Source organism: Lipotes vexillifer, unplaced genomic scaffold, assembly GCF_000442215.2.
Source record: "Lipotes vexillifer unplaced genomic scaffold, Lipotes_vexillifer_v1.1 scaffold1103, whole genome shotgun sequence".
Taxonomy (NCBI): domain Eukaryota; kingdom Metazoa; phylum Chordata; class Mammalia; order Artiodactyla; family Lipotidae; genus Lipotes; species Lipotes vexillifer.
Window position 1 is genome coordinate 522,765 of NW_006775759.1, and position 24,142 is coordinate 546,906.

At 35.0% G+C, this 24,142-nt stretch overlaps 1 protein-coding gene across 1 annotated transcript in view; it reads left to right on the plus strand.

Annotated features, from left to right (window-relative positions):
* The window catches only part of LOC103080267 (UDP-glucuronosyltransferase 2A1-like), a 51,657-nt gene extending 46,269 nt beyond the window's left edge, over nt 1-5,388 (plus strand). The window contains 3 exon segments of the mRNA XM_082930874.1: nt 2,998-3,464; nt 3,466-3,632; nt 5,354-5,388. Of these exon segments, the coding sequence (XP_082787000.1) occupies nt 2,998-3,464; nt 3,466-3,632; nt 5,354-5,388 (669 nt within the window).
* The last annotated feature ends 18,754 nt before the right edge of the window (nt 5,389-24,142 follow it).

The window sequence follows — 24,142 nt, forward strand, 5'->3', positions numbered from 1 at the left end:
TGAGGAGACACTGCATGTCACTAAATTTGGTTTTTCTCCTGTTCATCTGTGTCACGTCGATTTAATTTTTAGATGAGCCAAGATAACCTAGAAAAGGTAGAGGGAAAGTTTTTTTCCTCTCCAACAATTCAAAGTACAAGAACAATATCATAATTGGTGCAAATTTTCTATGACTAATCTATTTTTCGCTCATGGTACTTATGTATTTTTTCACAGGCATATGTTTTTTAAATTATTTTCTGAGCTTTTTAGTTATGTTTAAGATGTCATCATCAAATATTCACCATTGTGAAATGTAATGTTTTCTAATTTTACTGTTATAATATATATCTCAACTATTCAATTTAAAAAGTAGATTATAGAAGAAGGAACATTGGACTGGGAACCAGAATACTTATGCATTTCCAGCATTGTGACTTTAAGATTATTTAAACCTCTCTTGATCTATTTTCTTACATACAAAATGATGGAGATGGGCAAACTGCACTTACGTTGGCTATAGAATGACAATCCCACATGCTATTACTGAAACTGCATTCAGAAGAGCTATTAATGATCTTATAAAGCAAACAAATATGTGATTGTTTTAAATTACAGAACTTCATTTTTTCATGAAATTATGCATATTTAGCATATTATTTTTTCACTGATGGAAATTTAAATCTAAGCTTATACTGCATATGTCCCCAACATAATTTATTTTTTAATCTCTTCATCATTTTTGAATTTGCAAATTATGAAGCATTTCAGGTATACAGGAAACCAGAGAATAAATGGAACAGACCCCTACACTGATGGCAGTGAGATTAAACACTCTAACATCCAAGAATTATTTAAAAACAAAAACTATATATATATATATATATATATATCTGCTACTAATTAATTCTATTATCTCTTATTGTATTTATTAAATTATATAATTTTGTTATTGTCCTGAAGAGACCACTTAACAGTGGAAAGTTAACTCCTTGAACCCTTGAATTTTTTTTTAAATTCAGAGTAATTTAGGGCTGCCTACCTGCATTTGATTCTTGGGTATATTTTGATAAGCTTTTAAATGTTATCATAGCTGTTGCTAGTGAGTAATGTCTAATTAATTATTATACTTACAAGGACTTCAATAACTGAACAAATCTCAGTATTTTATAAATAAACTTTCAGTTATCCTTTATATGTTGTTGTGTTTTGTCTCTTTTTTATAATAAGGTCATGACAGCAACAGATTTCTTTATGAAGCTATTTAAAATTCTGTTCACTAGGCCATTTTAATGGCCATCAAGATTAGTCACACTCTTCTCCTGCTGTTTTGTTTCAAAATGTAATTAATTTTAAAATTACTGCCCCTATAACCAAATTGAGGCTAGCTCTTGAAAGGATACAAATACAATCATTCTAAAAGCATCACTTCTCTCTCCCCTCTTTCCCGTTCTCTGCCTTCCTGGTCCTTTTGTCCCTTAAGGTCCTGAAATGACACAATTCAAGGGCAAAAGATCATAAAGAGAAAATCCAGCACTTCATTTCCAATCTCAGTTCCCAGTTTCTATCCTTTTAATCACTTTATTTGTTCTTATTTTCTCTTTTTAATGGCAGCCTTCAAAGATTTTAACTTTTAAAATAGCACCAGTATATAGTTGGCCTTGTTCAGTTTGGCATTCACTAAGAACCTCAATTAACATGTATCATTACATCCATGTCTAGCCAGTAATTCTGTAGCTAACCCACTGATTTACTGGTCAATCTCTAGGCACATTTATTAAACTGCTAACATTACTAAACTCTTGCTCTGAACCAAGCAGTCTGCAAATCAGCCTTGCAGATATTATTGCTAATTTACAACGTAATATAACAAATTAGCATCATCTCTCATTTACACTTGAGAAAACTAAGGCTGAGAGAGTCTAGGTAATTCATCATGGTCACAAATCTTGTTAAAGGTCAGTTTTTGAATCCGGGGCTGTTGAAATCTAGAGTTCACATAATTTAAGCTACTAAACAGCTCTGAGTAAAAAGCATATGGTTTCTCAGGGTGCTGGTCGCTTTCTCCTTGATTGTGTATAAAGATATCATAGGGAAGAAAATTAAAATTTCCCTGTAACAAGGAGACAGTGATCAATTTGCTTTATCGGAGAAGAAAACAGTCCTCTATCAAATGTGTAGTAATTAACTCTATTACCCAATTAATCTAAAACTTCTTGAAGTGTTTGAGCAAACCTCCTCTAAGGGAAGCTTGTTTTTAATATTTTCCTAAATATGAGCCATGGGGAAATGATAACATTGCCAAAGTTCCTGAAACTTAACAAAGATGAGACATGACATTGTAAAAAGCCAGAAATGAGTGAAATAGTGTTATGATTGTCATCTCAATTTTACTACTCTGTCAAATATGCTTCTGGATATGCAATTCAACATTAGTTTCATTATCCATGAAATGGAGTAAACCACTTCTGCTAAACAAGATTATGAAAAGGATTGAGTCAGACAATGCATGTAGAAATGCCTTATAATAAAGATATCCAGCTTGAAAGTTCTGCAAGTTTTGGCAAAGTGACTTTAGCAGCGAGAAGTATTATTTTAACAATTTGGGGAAAGGTATACTAAATCGAAGGAGCATTTTATAAATTATGGTTATTTTCACAGAGAACACAGATATCAGGCTTATAACCTGCTTGCTTCTTTTTCTTTAAAATACTGTCAGATTTCATTTCTTTTGTTGGACTAATCATATTAATATATTCAAGAATTTGAGTTATATTGTTTTCCTTTTAATCTATAGATCAATTGACTTATGAATGAGTGTAGCCATCGCATTAAATATTATTTTGTTTGAAAAAATAATCTACCTAAATATACTTTGAAAGTTTCTTTTCGTCTTAAAAGATCTGTAGTAGGATGGTTTCCATAATGGATATCACAATGCCTAAGAAGTTTTCCCATCTTCTGATTTTTAATTTGACTCCAATTGAATTTGTTCTAAATGGGAATGTACTAATTTAGCCAACGGATGGTAGCCATCGGTTAAACATTAAGGTCATTTTAGAAGAGTTGAATCAAAGAAATCACAATGTGACTGTACAGGCTTCATCAGCGACTCTATTCGTCAACTCCAGTGATGATTCTCTTGTGACTTTTGAGGTGATATCTGTTTCCTACAAGAAAAGCAACATCGGCTCCTTAATTGAACATCTGATAATGCTGTGGATAGATCACAGACCTATTCTTCTCATGCTCTGGACTTTCTACAAAGAACTAGGAAAACTCCTACATAATTTTTTTCAAATTAATATACATATCTGTGATTGAGTATTAAAGAGCCCCAAGTTAATGGCAAGACTTCAGAAAGGAGGCTTTGATGTGCTGCTAGCCGACCCAGTAACAATCTGTGGAGACCTGGTTGCTCTGAAATCAGGAATTCCATTTATGTACACTTTGAGGTTCTCTCCAGCCTCAGCAGTGGAGAGACACTGGAAAAATCCCAGCACCTTCCTCCTATGTACCTGCAGCACTTTCAGAGCTCACTGACCAGACGACCTTCGGTGAAAGGGTTAAAAATACCATATCTTATCCACTGCAAGACTATATATTTCAGTCTTACTGGGGACAATGGAATTCATACTATAGCAAAATCCTAGGTAAGTCTCTAAAATATTCTCTTACTATTGATTCTAGATATCTTATTTATTCTTATTGTTAATACAGCACAAGGCTTCCATACCACAGCCTAAGCCAAGCTGAAGTAAATACACTTATATTTTTGTACACATCCTTGAACATTATTTCTGGATAAATTCCTAGAAAATAGAGTGGTGGTATTAATATGTATGTTGTTGTCTCAAAGCAAATAATGTTGTGCTTATTTAGGTAATAGCTTTTCAATGTGTAAATCAATCTTCAAATATAAATGAAAATACCTTCACTAGGATAAATTATGACACTGCTAAAAATTACCTTGACACACATTTTGAAGTGATACCTGATTTACTTTCCCTTCTTCATTCTTCATTTTTTTTTGTCTGAGGAAGCTTTAAAAAGTCTAGGATTAGGCATTGGAAACTTGAATTTATACTCTTCTCTGCCTCTCACTATCTCTCCATCCTTAGGTTCCCCTGGGTGCTTGCGCCAGCACTGCCTCCAACTTAATTGCTCAGGGACCTTTGGCAAACCTCAAGGTTCCTTGTCTCACAGATTCCTTTATGAGCATCAAACAAAATAAAACAAACTGTCAAGGCCAGCTCTGGTTCATTGTATGTATTATTTCTTTCTCTCATCTTCATGAGTCTTCCTTTCTTTATTTTTCTGTTTTCTTTTCTAATTAATGCTTTTTTCTCTAGATCTATTAGTAGTAGCAGGGATACTAATTAACAGCAAAAATTAAGAGTTGATGCTACCAATGGTACTTTCTTACAAAGGTAATATGCAAAATACTGTTCTTTTACTCACCTTTTGGCCTTCCTCTGTCCCTTTCTTTATTTCTTTTCTTCCTTCTTCCGTCTCTCCCTGTCTCCCTTCATTTATTTTACTTTCTTCCTTCCCTCTTCCTTCCTTCCCTCCTCTTTTCCTCCCTCCTTCCTTCCTTCCTTCCATCCATCTTGCTTTCTTTGTGTAGAAAATTACCAAATACCAGCCCAGTACCTACCTCTTTTCTAGGTACTGGGAATACAACAGTTAGCAAAACAGATCAAAATCTCTACTCTACCCTTATGGAGCTCACACTAGTAAAAGGAGACAGTCAACAAATAAAATGAATCTATAAAATATACAGGGTGTTAGACTGTGATATATGCTATGTAGTAAAACACAAAGACTAGACAGTTTTGCAAGTAGTGTTATACTTTTAAATAGGGTGGCAAAGGAAGGTCTGAAATGAAAAGATGACATTCAGACAAAGACCTCAGAGCAGTGAGAGTGAGAACCAGTAGGATCCCTGGAAGAAAAGCATTTCAGGCACAGGTAAAAACAAGTGCAAAAACCCATGGCAGGCCATAGATGCAGGACTTACATAAGGATTTACAATAAATATTTAATGTATCTTGACCTTAAATCTTACCTTTCACAAGTAGAATCTGTAAAATTTTTCTTTCCTTGATTTTGGAATACTCTTTATCCTGTTTTCCATCACTTTTAAACTTCTTTGTGGAATTAGTCTAGAGGAAAGATATTGAACATATCATACACATATAAATAAAACATATGCAAGGTAATTAAATTTTGCATAACTTTTGTAGATATGGTAGAATTTTGAAAGTAAAATTCTGTGTTTTTATATCTTTTATAATGTAGCATAACTATATTTTCTTTTTTTCTGGGTTCCAAATTTCATATGCTTCAAAAACATATTTCGCTTTAAATTTAGGTGTTATTCACATGACTATTTCCCAAGACATTTGAAATGTGTGCTATAATAGTTAGCACTGCGCATATATGTATCACATACCAACTACTCTGGGTTTTGAATAAGGTAACTGTCTATAAATAGGGAGATGTAAAAAGTAAAATGGTGAAGGTCCTTGCAAAGCACAGGAGATTTGGGTTCAAGTTCCATTTGCTAAATGTGTGATCTCAGGCAGGTAAACTTGAGTCACAGCACATCCTTCTCTTTAAAATGGGGAAATTATTTCACAGTACTCTTTAGGATGATCATATGACACTTTATGGATGGAAATGTTATGTCAATTATGAAGGATTATACTTATGCTGAATATTATTTACACCAAACTACACAAGAACTTTGTAATGACAATGCCCTAATTATACTATCATGGGGCTATGTACATAGAAAGTAGTCAGTAAATATTTGTAGAAAATAAACGGCCTCTGGGATATACTAAATCTCCCTTCCCAAAGGAAACCATGACAAATTATATAACGTGTGAAAAAGCCTTTGTGAAACAGAATGTTCCCAACTTCTCATTTACACAGTACACTAATCTAGCTTCAGAAATCCCACATATTAAGAAATTAAATATTTTATTTACTTAAATCCTTTATGCTCGTCATGTTACTAAATGTAGTTGAACAACAAATAACTACCTTGAATATTTTATTTCAAATCAAGCTATATTTCCAAGAAGAACTGGTAAAGTCTAATTTGTCTTTTGTTTTCAATTACATTCTTAAAGTATTAGAGACAACTGTTAACTGTAAACTGACACTGAAATAGAGCAGGTACCTTATATTTGATATTATTATCTTTGAACACGAGATTTCATAACGTCAAATTTCTGAGAAGTTTCCATTTCAATGTCTGTTCTTCAGTTCTGTGAGAAAAATAGACTAGAAAAACAGCATGCTTAAATGTGGTTAAAAAAGAAACAAAAACCCTCAAAAGTCTATTTTGAAAGAAAGAAAAGTAAGTAACAAGGAAATATCTAACTGCATTGGCTAAAAATCCTGTTTTATTTATCAGTGAAGAAATCTTTTATGAATGAAGTAAATTAAAATGATCATCAATTCAATTTTAAATATGCTTCTAACACCTAATGGAACAGACATATCTGGGAATATGCCGATACTGTTATTCATATAAAGGAGTGAATCTATTAATAAATCTTGCCCTGGCTAATTGTTCTGCAAGGCATCTTCAAATTGCACTGAGCCTGATCTCTCCCCCAACCTCAGAGAGATTTGCTGTACATATAGTACTTAGGTAGTTCTCATGTGGGAAGGATTTGAGACTAGCCTTTGCTACAGCTATAGGAAGTCCAAAGACTTGAATGTTGTAATGAAAATAGTTAAACCAGTGAAGAAACTGAATAGTCCCATTTTGCCTGTGTCTTTTGATTTGCTGATCTGTCTCCATATTTCCTAGCACACTGCAGACAAGAGAGAGGAAAGCTCAGTACTAATCTACGTGACACTCAACCAGTGTAGCCTGCTTTTACCTCTAAGTACCACGTGGGTTCCATGTTGGTCCCTCTTTCCCTGCTGCTAAATTTTAGATGGATTCTCTAGAACTAACCTTACCTTTTCCCAGACGATTAAAATAAATAAATAAGTCTCATAACATTTCCCATCTACCCCACTTGACTGAAACTGGGCTAGGTTACTCACTACATTTTTTACATTTGATTTCCGGCTCCCTTTCTGGGCCCAGTATTTTTTAATTTGTTTTTCTGTAACTCATTCCCATTCTAATCCTCATTGCCAACATTTCATCCTTTCCCTGGAAAACGTGGATCTCCGTTAATCTGCTCTCACATAGGCTTTTATTTATTTATTTATTTATTTATTTATTTATTTGCGGTACGCGGACCTCTCACTGTTGTGGCCTCTCGTATTGCGGAGCACAGGCTCCGGACGCGCAGGCTCAGTGGCCATGGCTCACGGGCCCAGGCGCTCCGCGGCATGTGGGATCTTCCCGGACCAGGGCACGAATCCGTGTCCCCTGCATCGGCAGGCGGACTCTCAACCACTGCGCCACCAGGGAAGCCCTCACATAGGCTTTTAATTCCTTCTCACATACGGTTTTCCTGTGGCCAGTGCTGTGAGATTTTTAAAATTCTCTGTAACCTTTCTTTGGAGGTAAAACATAAATCATAAATTGTACAGCTCATTGCGGTTTTGCAATATAAAGCCACCGATGTAACCAGCACCCAAGCCAGTACGCAAAACATTATTATACCCATAACGTCTTATCCCTCCTCACATCAGTCCCTACAACTCCCATCTAAGGGTAACGACCTTCTTGACCTCGAACACCACAGATTAAATTTGCCTGATTTTAAACTGTATAACTGAACCACACATTATGGCTCTTTTGTATTTTGCTCCTTTTATTTAACATCATGTTGTTGTTGTTGTTGTTTTTGTCCAAGTCATTGTACGTATAGTATGTTCATTCTCAAATCTGTCTATTGAATTAATACACATTTTACTTATCTATTCTACTGTTGACGGTCATGTAGGTTATCTTGGTTTTGGCTATGTATGATAAACACTGCTATGAACATTCTTGTACATGTCTTTTGGTGAATACATGTATGTCATAGTATGGGGTATATACATAAGAGTGGAATTGCTAAGTCATAGGTTATGCATCTGTTTATGTTTAGAAGATACTGCTAAAGTCTAGATTCTCAAGCACTTGTACAGATTGCTAATCTCATCAGCCATTTACTAGGATTCCAATTGTTCTCCCTTTTTTTTTTTTCATTTTCCTCTCACTGGGCATTTCCTTTTATTTTAATTGTAACCATATTGGTGATGTGCTCATTATTATTTTTTATTAATGGTTAATTTGCATGTTATTTTTTATTAATGGTTAATTGCATACACAAACATATATATTATACATATGTAATGTTTTTAAGTTGATATGTCTAGTTTGGTGCCTGCAGAATGAATGGCCCTTCTGCTTCCTCAGAGCTATCGTCCACTTGGATCTGGTGGGTCAGCTCTTAATTGGGTGGGGAGGTGACATATTTAACCTATTTTGTACTTAGTATCTTTAGTGTTATATTTTACTGACAACATAAATGTCATCTTATGAAAAAAAAAAAAAAGAATTAGCTCAACTTTGACTCCCTATGCAAAGAATTACCAATCTCCTGGTCCTTCAGGTATAACGTTTAGCTTAAACAGTAAGAATAATAAAACATTATGGATAATTCAATAAAACAAAGTGTAATTCAATATTGCAATGTAAATTTCTGTGTAAAATGTTTTTCCTGTACCCATTTATTGAAGAGAGCATCCTTTCTAGATTGTATGTTCTTTGATCCTTTGTCTTAAATTAATTCTCCGTATATGTGTGGGTTTATTTCTGACCTCTCAATTCTGTTCCGTTGATTTATGTATCTGTTTTTCAGTCAATTCCATGCTGTCTTGATTATTATAGCTTTGTATAGTTTGAAATCAGGGAGTGTGGTACCTCCAGTGTATTGAGTTCTTCAGCTCCAGAATTTCTGTTTGATTCTTTTAAGAGTTTAAATCTCCTTGGTAAATTACTCTTTCTGTTAATTAATTCATTAATTTTATTCCTGAGCTCATTGAATTGACTTTCGGAGCTCTCTTGTAGCTTGTTGGGGTTTCTTCATGATAGCTATTTTGAATTCTTTATCAGATTGTGATATTCAGTGATTTTTAAGATTGGTTTCTGGACAACTGTCATTTTTTTTTTGTGGTACAATGTTACTGTGGATCTTCATGGAGCTTGATGAGTTGTTCATCTGCTGGCACATTTGAAGTAGTGAATGTCTTTCTATTGTTTTCCAGTACGTGGCACTATAGCAAAGGTTTTTCATTTCTCTTACCTGCGCTGACTGGTTATATTTGAGAGTAGGCACTTTCCGCCCTCTGCTAACTCTGTCATGGGTGTTGCCTAGTGCTGGCATTGTCACTATTTTGGAGTCCTTAGTGCCTTGCTGTTGCTGATGTCACTGGCATTGCTTCCTGAGGCTCCAGGATAGTGGGTGCTTCTGCTCTGTCTGCCATCTCCTGAGTCACGCACAGGATTGTTCTCCATAGTGGGTGGGGGAAGATGGAGGGAAGTGGGGGTCAGGGGTTCCTCTGCTGTGTTCAGGGTTATGGGGTTCACAGGCACTACCACTGGAGGCAGTGGCAAGGGCTTGGAGTTGTGGGTGGCTCCATGGTTAGAAGGACAGAGTCATAGACATTTCTCCCACTGCTGCCTGGTTACCTGTGGCTGCGAGCACCATTGCAGCCAGGAGGCCTGAGTCGTGTGCACTGCCTTCCCTGCTGTAACCATGTTCTCTGGGGCTGAGTTGCTGGGATTACAAGCATCACCTCTGCTGTTCCCTTGGTTACACCTTCTCTAGGTATTCTAGTCCACTCACATTTAGATGTACACCTGGTACATCTAGGAAGGGCATTAGCTGCCAAATCACTGAATAGAAAACTAGAACAGAGATGCTTGATGGATCACAAATTGAACATGAGTGACAATGTAATGATATTACTTTTACAGTTAAAATGATTATAGGGTGTATTAAAAAGCTCAAAAAAGAAAAATGGAAGTCCAAAGAAAACAAAAACACTAATTCAAAAATATATATGCACCCCAATGTTCATAGCAGCATTATTTACAATAGTCAAGTTATGGAAGTAATCTAAGTGTTCACCAACAGAAGAATGGATAAAGAAGATGTGATGTGTGTGTGTGCATATATATATATATATATATATATATATATATATATACATAATACACACAATGGAATATTACTCAGCCATAAAAAAGAGTGAAATCTGCCATTTACAACAATGTGAATGGACCTAGAGGATATTATGCTTAGTAAAATAAGTTGGACAGAGAAAGACAAATGCTCTAAGTTATCACTTATATTTGAAATCTAAAAAATAAAACAAATGAGTGTACATAACAAAACAGAAACAGACTCACAGATATAGAGAACAAACCATTGGTTAATAGTGGGGAGGGGGAAGTGGGATTAAGAGATACAAACTACTATATGTAAAATAAATAAGCAATAAGGATATATTGTACAGCAGAGAGAATATAGCCAGTGTTTTACAACTTTAAATGGGGTATCATCTATAAAAATATTAAATCACTATGTCATACACCTGAAACAAATATATTATAATATTGTAAATCAATTATAGTTCAATAAAAAAAGAAAAATGGAAGTAAATAATAAAACTGAACTAAATGGTAGGAGTTATACAGTCTGATAAGTGTCTAAAAAGTTCTGGAGAGCTGCCATGTTAGAAAGGGATCTTAGAGATTGACGTGTTGGTTACAACAGGTATATACATGTGATAAAACAAAGCACTGTATGCTTTATGTACTTTATGTACTTTTATAAAAAGGTACATCATAGAGATAGGTTATTACTAGTGACCATATTTTGATCACTTAGTTAAGATGGTGTCTGCCAGGATTCTCCCTATTTCACCCTTTGTAATTAATAAGTATCTGGAAGGGAGATACTGTGAGACTATGCAAATCATGCTATTCATATGTTTGCACATATTTTTACAATCCTTTACAGTAAATTTCCAATTAATAGTTACAGAAGGAGTAATGGAAATAGAAAATCACTATTAGGCAAACACATAGTAATAACAACTGCAGGGTATACAGAAATCTCTATACTTAATTTGAAACTTTTTATGTCTAAAATGATTATTTAAAAATTTAAAGTAATTGGAAGATTTGGTTAAAGGAACATAAATGTAAGGCTTAGCTGTGCAGACTGGTTGCATGAAAAATGCACAAGCTTTAAAGAGTGAAAAAAGACTTGAGAGAGGAGGCACAAAGTAGGCAAAACCACTAATTAGATTCAAGTCTTAAGTCTATTCTCCATGCCTCTTCACCATTCTATCATATTTCCTATTTCATTTTTTTTAATTCAGAACTTAATTCTACATAACATCTTCTGATTTCTTTTTTGGGTCACTGTTCATTTGTACAGTTGCATTTAATCTGCTCTTCAGTCAAAATTGACTTTTAAATTTTATTTGTTGAATTCTTAATTTCCAGAAATTCACTTTATTTCTTTAGCAAATTTTCACAATTATTCTTTTTAATCTCTTGTTTCTTGCCCATATTTTCGGACTTCACTTTCATAGCCTTAAAAATATTGTACAATATAATTTTATTTTTCATTTCAAACAATAATAATATTTCAAATCATTGTGCTAATATTTCTGGTCTCTGTTGCTTTTTCTGGTTCTCAGTCCTGAAGCCTTGTTTCCTTGTGAAAAGGAGCTGTTTATTTCCCTTGAAATTTTATCTGTGGGAACCTTTGAAGCTGGGGTCAGTTTCTTCAAAGAGCCTTTTCTAGTTTGAGCTGGAAATCCATACAAAAGTTGACTGTGTTAATTCTAAGGGAAGATTTTTTTCATCCATACAATGCCAAGTCAAAAATAGCAATTTTCCTTGCTGTAAACTTCTGTGTAAAGGAATTATTCATAAAAGTGAGGCCATATCTCGAGAATCTAACATTACATGAACATACGCAGGGTGTGGGGTCTTAGGCAAACCTTCAGACTTTCCTTCTCCCTACTCCTGCCCTATACTGTGTATTCTTCAAAGAAATGACAAGCTTGAACATCAGAATTCCTGCGTTGACTTTGTTTAGGGATTCTGCTGTCTTTTTACTTTTTTGCCAAATCAAAAATGAATTTTAATGGGGCAATTTTATATTTTATCTAGAATTTAAAATGTTTCAGTTTGACGTAAGTGAAAAAATGCCTATACTTTTAAATTTATGTAAATAAATCCTTCTTCAAAATCTGAGTTCTACTTTAGTTTTCTCATATAATAAAAGAACTTAGAAATATTTCTCTACCAAATTACACAAGTATGTTGTGGTCAATTTCTGAACTGTATTATATATCTCTGCTCTCTCTTTGACTATGTTTAAGCTGTTTACAGCATATGAATTTTGTCATAGTGAGTAAATAAATTTATCAGTCTTTTTTTTCAAATCACTTTTGGGTTACTTATCCTGTATAAAAGGACCTTCCTCCTTTAAGATTATAACGTTATCTCAATTTTTCTTTTTGTGGATTTATGGTTCTGTCCTATCTTCTTGTTTTCTGACTCTCTTTTGGATTCTGCTTTTTACCAATTACTACCAGAACTTAGCCTAACTATGCAACACAGCACAACCCTCAATCCTTGGTCCTGGATTTATCTTGGCATCTTCTAAGCAAACCTACTCTGTGTTTTCATTTTAGCAAAACAGATAAGCTCTCAAGGGATCTGAAATTTCAATATATCTCTTTCAAATTATTGAAATCAGTATAATTTTGTAACTGAATATAACCCTTGATATAACTATGCCACACGTCTTAGAACACAGATACATTAATATTATCTTTTACTTCTAAGTGATACTTTTCAACCTGCTAAACAGACTCTTAAAGACTTAGCTAACTCATAATTCCATTATTCCCTTCCTCCACTAAGCAACCTCCTTCATGGGCCTTGCCCTTCCTCAATTCATCTCTACCTTATATGATCCATTTCTCTTATACTTGCAGAATAAGTATTAGTTAACTGGTTAACTTATTTTCTCCAATAATGTGTGAGATCATTTTGAATTAGAACTGTATCTTACTTGTCTCTTTATTCCCTGCAAATAATATAGAATCTGGTATATAATAAGTGCTAAAAATTGCTTGTTGAAGGTATGAAATATCAAGAATTTGGAGAAGAATTGGAATTGGATTGAAATATGGATGGATGATTGGACCCAAAATTTGTACTTCTAAATTTTACCCCTCTCTTGGATTCACAGACATGTCCAGTCTTTAACTTACACACTGCAGGTCAAAAATTCTTCTGATAGCCACTCTTCCTTTAGTGTTTCATGATTTTGCTAGTGTCATTATCACACTCTGGTTGCTCAAAGTATAAACCAAGCACTTCCTTGTTAACTACTGGTCACCTTTCACTTCCCATCAGTCATTAAGACTTTCATTCTATGCTCTCCATTCACAAATCAATATTATATTCTCCCTGATACTCTCATCAAATCTTGCTTTCCTAATATTTAATTTTTAACCACTTACATATTCTTTTTTCTCTACAGCTCAAATCCTATTTAGAGGCCAGAATAGTTTTATTAAAGGATATATATGATCATTTTCTGAACCTGATTCGAAAATTTGAGTAGACATATTTTTATGGAGATTAAAACTGAACCCAGGGGCTTCCCTGGTGGCGCAGTGGTTGAGAGTCTGCCTGCCAAGGCAGTGGACACGGGCTTGTGCCCTGGTCCGGGAGAATCCTACATGCCGCGGAGCGGCTGGGCCCGTGAGTCATTGCCGCTGAGCCTGCGCGTCCGGAGCCTGTGCTCCGCAAGGGGAGAGACCACAACGGTGAGAGGCCCGCGTACCGCAAAAAAAAACAAAAACAAAACTGAACCCAGAGTATAGCATTCAAGGCTCTCCAAAGTGTCTTACTTGAACTAATATTTTCCTTTTCCGCACAGTTCTTTTGTGATAGCTTCTGCTCCATACATACTGAACTAATAACTGTATACTTAAATGACCATGACTTACATATTCATCTTTTTCTCCTGCTCTTCTATTCACCTTCAGAACGCTTCTCCTGTAATCTTTGCTTCTGGGCTCAGCTGAAATGTCCCCTCCATCATGAAGCTTTGTCTGATTTTCTTCACATTACAGTGACAGCATTTTCTGAAGCCCTGAAACTCTGTACCTTTGAATAGCATATAGTATATTCCTTCTATATTATGTGATGTATGTGTTTTATCCATATACTAGCATGTGACCAACCTTATGACAAGACCTAAATTTTATGTTTCCCCAAATTATTAATCATCATGTTCCAAAAGATACACCATATTATTTACTAGACTTACTTAAATGGCTTATTCTATCACATTTTAAAATTGTCATTTAAAAATATCTTTTCTATTTTAACATATTTAAAACAAACTCCTAGAATGTGGCAATCATTTCCTCCAAAATATATAAATATTTCATATCTCCTCCTGAACAAATTTCATATAGTACTGTGCACAGTTAAAAACACTGGCAAAGTTCTCTGCATGTAAGTGCCATTTCCTAACTCTAGAAATTAATTTTTAACTTGATCTATGTCTAAATTGCCACTTCATTTCTGTGCCCAGCAAATATTCAACCTCTGTAGAGCAGTGAGTTAGGCAGCTGCTGTCATGGTGTCTGAGAAATAGGTTTCAGCAATTCTACTGCTGCAGCTCAGCTACACTGGCTGTGGATTCTGTGAGAAGGTCCTGGTGTGGCCCTGTGACATGAGTCATTGGCTCAATCTAAAGGTTATTTTGGAGAAACTCACAAAAAGGGGCTACGAAGTAACTGTGTTGGTGTCTCCACAAAATCTCATCATTGATCACAACAAGCCTTCCACACTAAACTTTGAGGTGGTCCCTGTGCCACAGGACAGAGAGACTGCTGAAAATATACTAAATGACTTTTCAGACATGTCTGTTAATGTCATGCCATCATTGTCACCCTAACAATCAGCAAAACAACTGCAAGAATTTTTTCTTCAAATAAGTAGACACTTAACACTTCTGTGTGAGAGTGTTGTCTACAACCAGTCAGTCATGAAGAAACTCCAGGAAACCAACTATAATGTTATGATTATAGACCCTGTGATGCCCTGTGGAGAGCTGATTGCTGAGTTTCTGGGAGTCCCTTTTGTGTACACGCTAAGGCTCTCCTTGGGTAGCACAATGGAGGAATACTGTGGGAAACTTCCAGCTCCGCCTTCCTATGTGCCTGTTGCCATGGTAGGACTAACAGACAAAATGACATTTCCAGAAAGGGTAAAAAAATTAATGCTTTCCATTTTCTTTGACTTCTGGCTCCAACAATATGACTGACACTCAGCTTTGGGACCAGTTTTACAGTAATGTATTAGGTAAGAGACTCTGCTTTTCATTCTAAAGTAGTTATCAGGAGAAGCTAAGGAGGTTTAAGAAAAGTCTAGGAAGATGAAAGGAATACATTTTTAAAACTTTCACCTCCACATAAAATTCCACAACTGATAGCAATGAACTGTCATTCAATAAATAATTGGGAAGGGGAAGCGAGAAATATCTTGCTATAGTTACTCTTTCTTTACAGTCATCTATTTTGTAGGATACTTCAATACTTAAAAGATTGTTACCAAAACAAAATGAAATATAAAACATGCTATTAAATGTCAGTCCAATGGAAGATGTATTTTTGTCAGATGCAGGATATCACAAATAAGTCTAGTACACTGAGTTTTCATAAAGAAGGACATTTGACTTCTTATTGGTAAAGAGAGTGTAATGTTTGTTGAAAGAGGAAGATAATCTTGCCTGGTTCCAGTAATAAACTGAAACTTAAGCTATATTAACAATGGGATTAAATTTGTTATTTAACTTTCTTTGAATTTTGCTCTACAAATTTTGAAAATCATAGATTATTAGATTTAAAATTTATACCATTCTCCTGTTGGACCAGAGTACCTTCTATTCCTATCTCTCTCGTAAATTTGGGATGAAACTTCAGTAAGTCCTATGTGAACTGCTTCATCATAGCTGGTCATACTGAAAAGTTTCCTAGTATGTTTTATGTTTCTTGGGGGAGCATAATACAGAAACCTAGAAAATTAAATAGAAACTTAAAAAGAGTTTACAGGTTGAGGTGTTAAAAACAGCATATTTTTCACTTCACTAGTTACATACGTTCTATTTTTATCACTTGCCTTTTCTAACAAAGAATGGTTTTGCTTTACAATTTTCACATATCTAGCTCTTATCTGATCCCATCAGCTGAGGCTGGCTTTCACTTCAAATATTTTTTTTTTACTGAAGTATAGTTGATTTACAGTATTGTGTTAATTTCTGCTGTATAGCAAAGTGATTCAGTTATATATATGTATACATTCTTTTTCATATTCTTTTTCCATTATGGTTTATTTCAGGATATTGAATATAGTTCTTGTGCTATACAGTAGGACCTTGTTGTTTATCCATTCTATATATAACAGTGCATCTGTTAAACCAGAATTCCCACTCTATCCCTTCCCCACCTCCCTCCCCCTTGGCAACCACAAGTCTGTTCTCTATATCTGTGAATCTGTTTCTGTTTCATAGACAGGTTCATATGTGTCATATTTTAGATTCCACATATAAGTGATATCATATGGTATGTGTCTTTCTCTTTCTGACTTACTTAGGATGATAATCTCTAGTTCCAGCCATGTTGCTGCAAATGGCATTATTTCATTCCTTTTTATGGCTGAGTAATATTCCATTGTATATATGTACTACATCTTCTTTATCCATTCATCTGTCGATGGACATTTAAGTTATTTCCATGTCTTTGTTGTTAATTTGTTATCACTCCAAATATTTTTGAGAGTCATGAAGAAACATGAACTAACAAATAAAAGATTATACTGGTATTAGAAATATTAATTAATTTAACTTCCTTAATGTAGTAATTTGCTAGGGATGCTATAACTAAATCTAAAAGACTAGATAGCATAAAAAAACAGAAGTTTATTTTCTCACAGTTCTGGAAGCTAGAAGTCCAAGACCAAGCTGTTGTCAAGGCTGGTTTTCCTTGAGGCCTCTCTCTCTGGCTTGTAGATGGTCACCTTCTTGCTATGTCCTCTCATGGTCTTTCCTCTGTATATGTAAATTCATAGTGTCTCTTCCTCTTCCTGTAAGGTGATCTGTCATGTTGGATTAGGACCCCACTCTTATAACCTCATTTAATTTTAATTACCTCTTTAAAGGACCTATCTTCAAATACAGTCAGACTTCAATATATTAATGTTAGAGGAACATAGTTCAGTCCATAACACTGATTTTTAATAGACACATTGTTTCACAGAACTAATAGTCAAAAGAACCCACTTTAAAAATCCTTAGATTTACACACGATTTTGAATTTACACTGAATTGATTTCACAATAAATAATTTAACAACTGATAAGAACTTCCTGGGTATAGGCAGTGTGTGGATTTAAGATAAATAAGACTAGGGACTTGGCCTCAATTCTTCACTCAGAAATAAACACAAAACACAGAATTAGAAATATACTCTGATTATTAGAGATGCTGCCCTAGTTCTAATCAATAACTAACTTTCTAGGACATTTGTCATATTATATATAATAGAAGAAAGGTATAGGATTCTGTATGTATACATATTATGAAACAAATATAGTCCTTAGGATCAATGGCAAATTTTTAACTCTAACATCTTTAATAGGTTTTTCTTTTACTGTAAGTACTGTCATTGATTTTCATTGCTGTACTCTCATGTTCTTTATTAAGTAATTCTGAATGCACTATGAGTATAATTTCATTCCTGATGTCATGATAAAAATAACTAATACAAATTGCTAAAAAATTTGAATGGAACAAAAGTATATATAATGAATGATAATTAGCTTCATGTTTCTCCTACATAAGCACTATTAACTTTTCTTGTTTTTACATCAAGATATTGTCTATGTATTATTAAACATAAATATACATTATTTTCTTTCTTTTACCAGTAGGAATGATGAGCAAATATTCATGTTTACCTATTTTTTCACTTAATATAGATTTGACATCTTTCCACACAACATTTTAAAATATACATTATCCTTTATATTGATTTAGTAATATTCATATGAATGGGTATAACAAATCATTGAACTGGTCTAGTGTGAAAGCTATACTTCGATTGTTCCAGCTCTGGTGTTACAAAAAAAAAAAAAAAAATATTGCCCTAAACTTTGATACTTTTATCTCTGCCACAATGTCCTCTAAAATTTTTGAAACATTTAACCTTTATCTTCAGACCTTTTCTTAGGTGGCCAGCAATTATTCCATTTTCTTATGGGCTGTTTATTCTATTGATCTCTAACTGGTCTGGAATTTTAGGGAATCTAAAGCCTTTTTTTCATGATATGCGTTACAAACATCTTTTTTTTTTTTTTTTTTTTTTTAGAGCAGGCTCAGCGGCCATGGCTCACGGGCCCAGCCGCTCCGCAGCATGTGGGATCTTCCCGGACCGGGGCACGAACCCGTGTCCCCTGCATCGGCAGGCGGACTCTCAACCACTGCACCACCAGGGAAGCCCACAAACATCTTTTTAAGCTCATCAATTGACTTAGGAATTTTAAACTAATTTGCATCAACATAAAAATATTTTTATATAGTTTAAAAGATTACACATGAAGTTTCAGATTTTAGAAAATATCATACCAATAAAAAGTGAAATTATGTAAGTATACAGTTGATGTAAATAATAAAATAAACTTCTGTGTGCCTTACAAGCAAGTTAGAAATAGATAGTCGTCAGTTTCTTAGAAACATGCTTCTGCCAGTAAAAACCACAAGTCTGACTTTAGTGAACATTTTCTTGGAAATTTGATGTCTACCATTATATGTGATTTCCTCAACACTCTATTGTTTATTTAAATATTATACAAATACAAGCATAGATGTGTTACTTATGCTCAATACTCTTAAAGATGCAATCATGTTTTGTTTTTTTTTTAAGCTCTACAGATAGTGTTCTGTTGTGTGACTACATCATGACATTCTGTGGATGGACAACCATCTAATTACAATTTTTTTTTAATATAATGCTGCTATCATGAATATTTTTGTATACATCCTCTGTTGTAATAACAGAGCAATAGTATCAATAGGATGTAAATTGTATATATATATATTTTTTCCCCTACTAGGTAATTTCAGACTTTTCTCAAAAAATTATACTCCAACCAAGACTATACAAAAATTTACCCTAACCAACACAACATTTTAGTCCTCACAGTACCACATCCTTACTTAGCATATGACTGAATGACTTTTATTAACAGTCATCAGCAACTGTTGCCATGTTCTAATTTTATAATTCCTCAAAATAATGATTTTTTTTTTAAGTTTGGTCAATATGGTAGGTCTGAAATTGCATCTTAGGTTTTATTTAGATTTCTATTACTAAGATTAAGTAACTTTTCATATTTTATGGGCCGTTTTTATTTCTTTTTCAGTGAATATCTTTCTCATGTCTTTTGCCCATTTTTTCTAATGGGTTTGCTTGTGCTTTCATTATGGATTCAATAAATTCCTTGTATACTCTATATAAGCCTTTGCTAGTTTCATGTATTGCAAACATCATCTTGGCAGTTTATGATGTGCTTCTCATTCTCATAAATATCATATGAGACCTTCAGGTTTTAAACTTAATGGAGTCAAATTAATTAACCATTTTCTTTATGCACTTAAGGAAATCCTTTCTTACTCTGAAAGCATAAAGTTTGCCTTTTACATTATCTCCAACGAAGCTATGGTCTTGCTTTGCTTTTGAAGATTTTAATCTACTTACTAATTTATTTTTGTGTATTTTATAGGTTGGGCTCAATTTCTTTTCTTTTCACCTTCCTTCCTTTGCTGTTCCTCCTTCTTCCTTCTTTCCTGCCTCCTTCCCTCTCTTCTTCTCTCCTCTCCTTTCTTTCTTCTTACCCTTGCCCAGGGATAAGGAGTTGTACCATTACTATTTATTCAAGGCTTCTTCTTTTCCCTAGTTAAATACAATGTTTACTTTATCATTCAGAAATTTCACTACTTAAGTGGTTTTTCTTCTATTCATTATCTTTCTTTCTTGTACTTTTTCTTTTTTCTAGCTTTATTAAGACATAATTGACATATAACATTGTGTAAGTTTAAAGCGCACAACATGATGACTTGATACACACAGAAGTATAGCGAAATGTTTACTACAGTAATGTTAGTTAGCACATCCATCACCCCACCTATTTACTATTTTTGTGGTGAGCACATTTAATGACTACTCTCTTAGCAGCTTTCAAGTATACAGTACAGTATTGTTAACCATAGTCATCATACTGAATAATAGATCCCCAGAACTTATTCATTTTATAAGTGAAAGTTCATACCCTTTGACCAACATCTCCCTAAGCCTCCCCCGCCCATCCCTGACAATCACCAATCCACTCCCCATTTCTTTGAATTTGGCTTTTTTTTTTTTAAGAGTCCACATTTCAGTGAGATCATATAGTATTTGTTTTTCTCTGTCTGTCTGACTTATTTCACTTAGAATGTTTCATTCATTTTGTCACAAATGTCAAGATTTTCTTCTTTTTAATGGCTGAAAAATAATCCATTATGTATATGTGTGTGTGTGTATACCACATCCTCTTTACCCACCCATCAAAAATTTGACTTATGGACTGTGGCTGGGAGGGGCTGGAAATAAGTGTATGGCCCTTTCAGTATCTCTGAGAGCATAGACAGGAGTGTCTCCTACTGGGTCCCTGTGTGGCAGATCTGCTAATGGACTGTAGCTGTGATGGAGTTTCAGCTAAGTAGGGAACTCTTCGGGATCTCTGGGGACACAGCCTTGAATGTATTTTGCTGGGTCTGCAAGTTAGCAGGATTTTTCACAGACTGTGGCTAGAAGAGGCTAGAGCCAAGTTAGGGCCCTTTCAGAATCTCCAGGTTGTAGGTCAAAGTGTCTTCCTCTGGGACCCCAAACCCTCAGGATGGCAGGCAGACTGTGGTTGTGAGCAGGCTGGAGTTAAGTATAGGAGCCTTTCAGGTTCTTCTGGGGTGCAGACAGGAGTGCCTCTTGCCTGGTTGCTGTGCCAGCAAGGCTACTTGAGGACTGTGGCTGGGAGGGGCTGCAGCCCAGTTATAGGGCCCTTTCAGAATCTACAGTCTGACCAAGTTTAACAAACTTGCCTCCAGGGATCCCATAGGTGCTTGAGCCAGTTCATGGGCCACTTCAGGGCCCATAGTTGAGACTGAGGTTTGTGTGTTTATTACTCGACATGCAGGTGGGCATGACTCTTCTTGGGTTCCTTGGCATATGGTGTTGGTGACAGAACCAAATAGAAACAGGCTGTAGCTGAGTTCTCAGGGGTACAGAGCTTTTTTCCATGTCTACAACCAGGATCACACTCTATGAGTCAGTCACCTGTTTGCAAACTTGCCTTCTCAAAAGGTCTTTTTCTGTCTTGTACTGCACCTGGATTTCACAATCTCCTATCTGTATCCTGAATCTCTCACAAAGGCACATTTGTCTGTGGATAAATGCCAAATCATTGTTGTTGAGGGGTAGGGGTATACATGAGAGACATCTTATTTGGTCATCCTGCTCAAAATACCTGGAAGGTTAATACCCTCTCCCCTTGTATCTCTTCTAGAGCACCTTGGTTATCCTTAGCTCTTTGCTTTTCTATTATAGATTTTAAAAATTAAATGTAAAATTCTACAAAAATTATCAAGTTTCATGAACCTTGGGATTTTGAGATTTTAATAAGAATTACAAGGAATCTGTAGATTGATTTGGAGAGAATGGACATCTTTATGAATTTTGATTTTCCTATCAATGAACATGATAGCTCTATTTATTTTTCTACAATGGGTTTTAATAAGACTTTATAATTCTAATCAGACATACTTTACACAACTCTTATACAATTATTCAACAATTAGAAGTTGAAGTATATATTTTACTTATATTTTCTTTTATCCATACACACAAATTGCAGTTGCCATTTCAAAATATTTTGTATCCACTGAAATTATCAAACTCTATTCTAATAATGTATCTGTATATTCTTTTGGAATATACAGAGAGTTTCAGCTTATCTGAACACTCAAGAGCGGAGACTCAGGATTGGAAATCACCACAGGAACCAGTCCCTGGGTAGGAACAACTGAACTATAATTGGTGAATTGCTGGAGGTTCAGTGTGGACAAATCTGAGGGTTAAAAAATCCAGTGGGACTCAGTCATAGGGGAGTCCCCACAATATTGTGAGATTTACTTCCAGGAGTTCAACCAATTTTCCATAGTAAATATCAAAGAAAAATCCCTTACTTCCAGTTAGGGGAGGGGAAAAGGAATCATTTTGAAAGAAGCTAGAGCACTCTGTTCTTCCTAAAAAGGTCTGTCCTCAGGGTAAACTAGTTAACCAGTGCACAATGCATTGGGGTATTATCAGAGCCTAACTGACCTGCAGAAGAAAAATACCCAACTCCAGGTCCCTCTAGACTACCACACAGAAAAGGGATATACCCAACTCTAGACCATCCTGCCCCAAATAAAGTGGGAGAAAAAATTGAGAAAGAGTTGTGACGAGTCCAGAGGCATAGACTCAGTAAAATACTGAGACCAATCTTAGGGCTGTAGACTGCTTCTCTCCCCACAATTCAAGACCACATTTAAACGTCCTATTTACAATACTTTCTTTTACCCAGTACATCATGACTGGCTATGAATAAAAAATTACAAGGCATACCAAAAGGCAAAAACACATTTTGAGTAGTCAGAACAATCATCAGAACCAGAGATGGCAAGAATGTTGTAATTTTCAAAACAAGGACCTAAAACAACTCTGATTAATATGATAAAGGCTCTAAATGGATAAAGTGGACAGCATGTAAAAACAGATGAACTGTGTAAGCAGTGAGATGCAAATCCTAAGAAAAAACAAAAAAGGAGAGATAAAAAATTGTAACAAAAATGAATTCAAAGATGAAATTATACTAATTCTTTATAGTCATTTTTAGAGGATAAAAGCTGAGGGAATAAGTTCTAAGTCATTTTATGAGGATAGCATTACCTAAATGTCAAAACCAGACAAAGACATTATAAGGGAAGAAAGCCGCAGATCAATATTTCTCATAAACATAGAGGCAGAAGTCCTCAACAAAATGTTAGAAAATTCTGCTCTGTGAAAGACAATGTCAAGAGAATGAAGAGACAAGGCACAGACTGGGAGACAATATTTGCAAAAGACAGGTCTGATAAAGAACTGTTATCTAAAATGTGTGTTTTTTTTGTTTTGTTTTGTTTTGTTTTTTGTGGTACACATGCCTCTAACTGTTGTGACCTCTCCCGTTGCGGAGCACAGGCTCCGGACCCGCAGGCTCAGCGGCCATGGCTTAGGGGCCCAGCTGCTCCGTGACATGTGGGATCTTCCCAGACCGGGGCACGAACCTGTGTCCCCTGCATCGTCAGGCAAACTCTCAACCACTGCACCTCCAGGAAAGCCCCAAAATGTTTTTTAAAAACACTTAAAACTCCACAAGAAGAAATCATGAAACCTGATTAAAAAGTAGACCAAAGACAATAACAGATACTTCACAAAGGAGATATATAGTTGGCAAATAAGCATATAAAAAGATGCTCCATGTCATTTGTTTTGAGGGAAATGCAAATTAAAATAATAATGAGATACCACTACACATCTATTAAAATGGCCAAAATGCAAAACACTGACAACACCAAAAGCTGGAAAGTTGTGGAATAGGAACTCTCCTTATTGCTAGTGGGAATGTAAAATGGTACAGCCACTTGGGAAACACTTTGGTAGTTTCTTATAAAAGTAAACATACTCTTACCATACTACCACACTCCTTGGTATTTAACTAAAGGAGTTAAAAACATGTTTACACGAAAATGTGCACGTGGATATTTATAGAAGTTTTATTCGTAACTGACAAAACTTGGAAGCAATCACGTTGCCCTTCAGTAGATGAATGGATAAACTTGGAAGCAACCAAGTTGCAGATCCAAACAAAGGAATATTATTCAGCTCTAAAAAATGAGTCATTGAGCCACAAAGAGATGTGGAACAATGGAAGAACCTTAAGTCCCTATTATTAAGGAAAAAATCCAATCTGAGG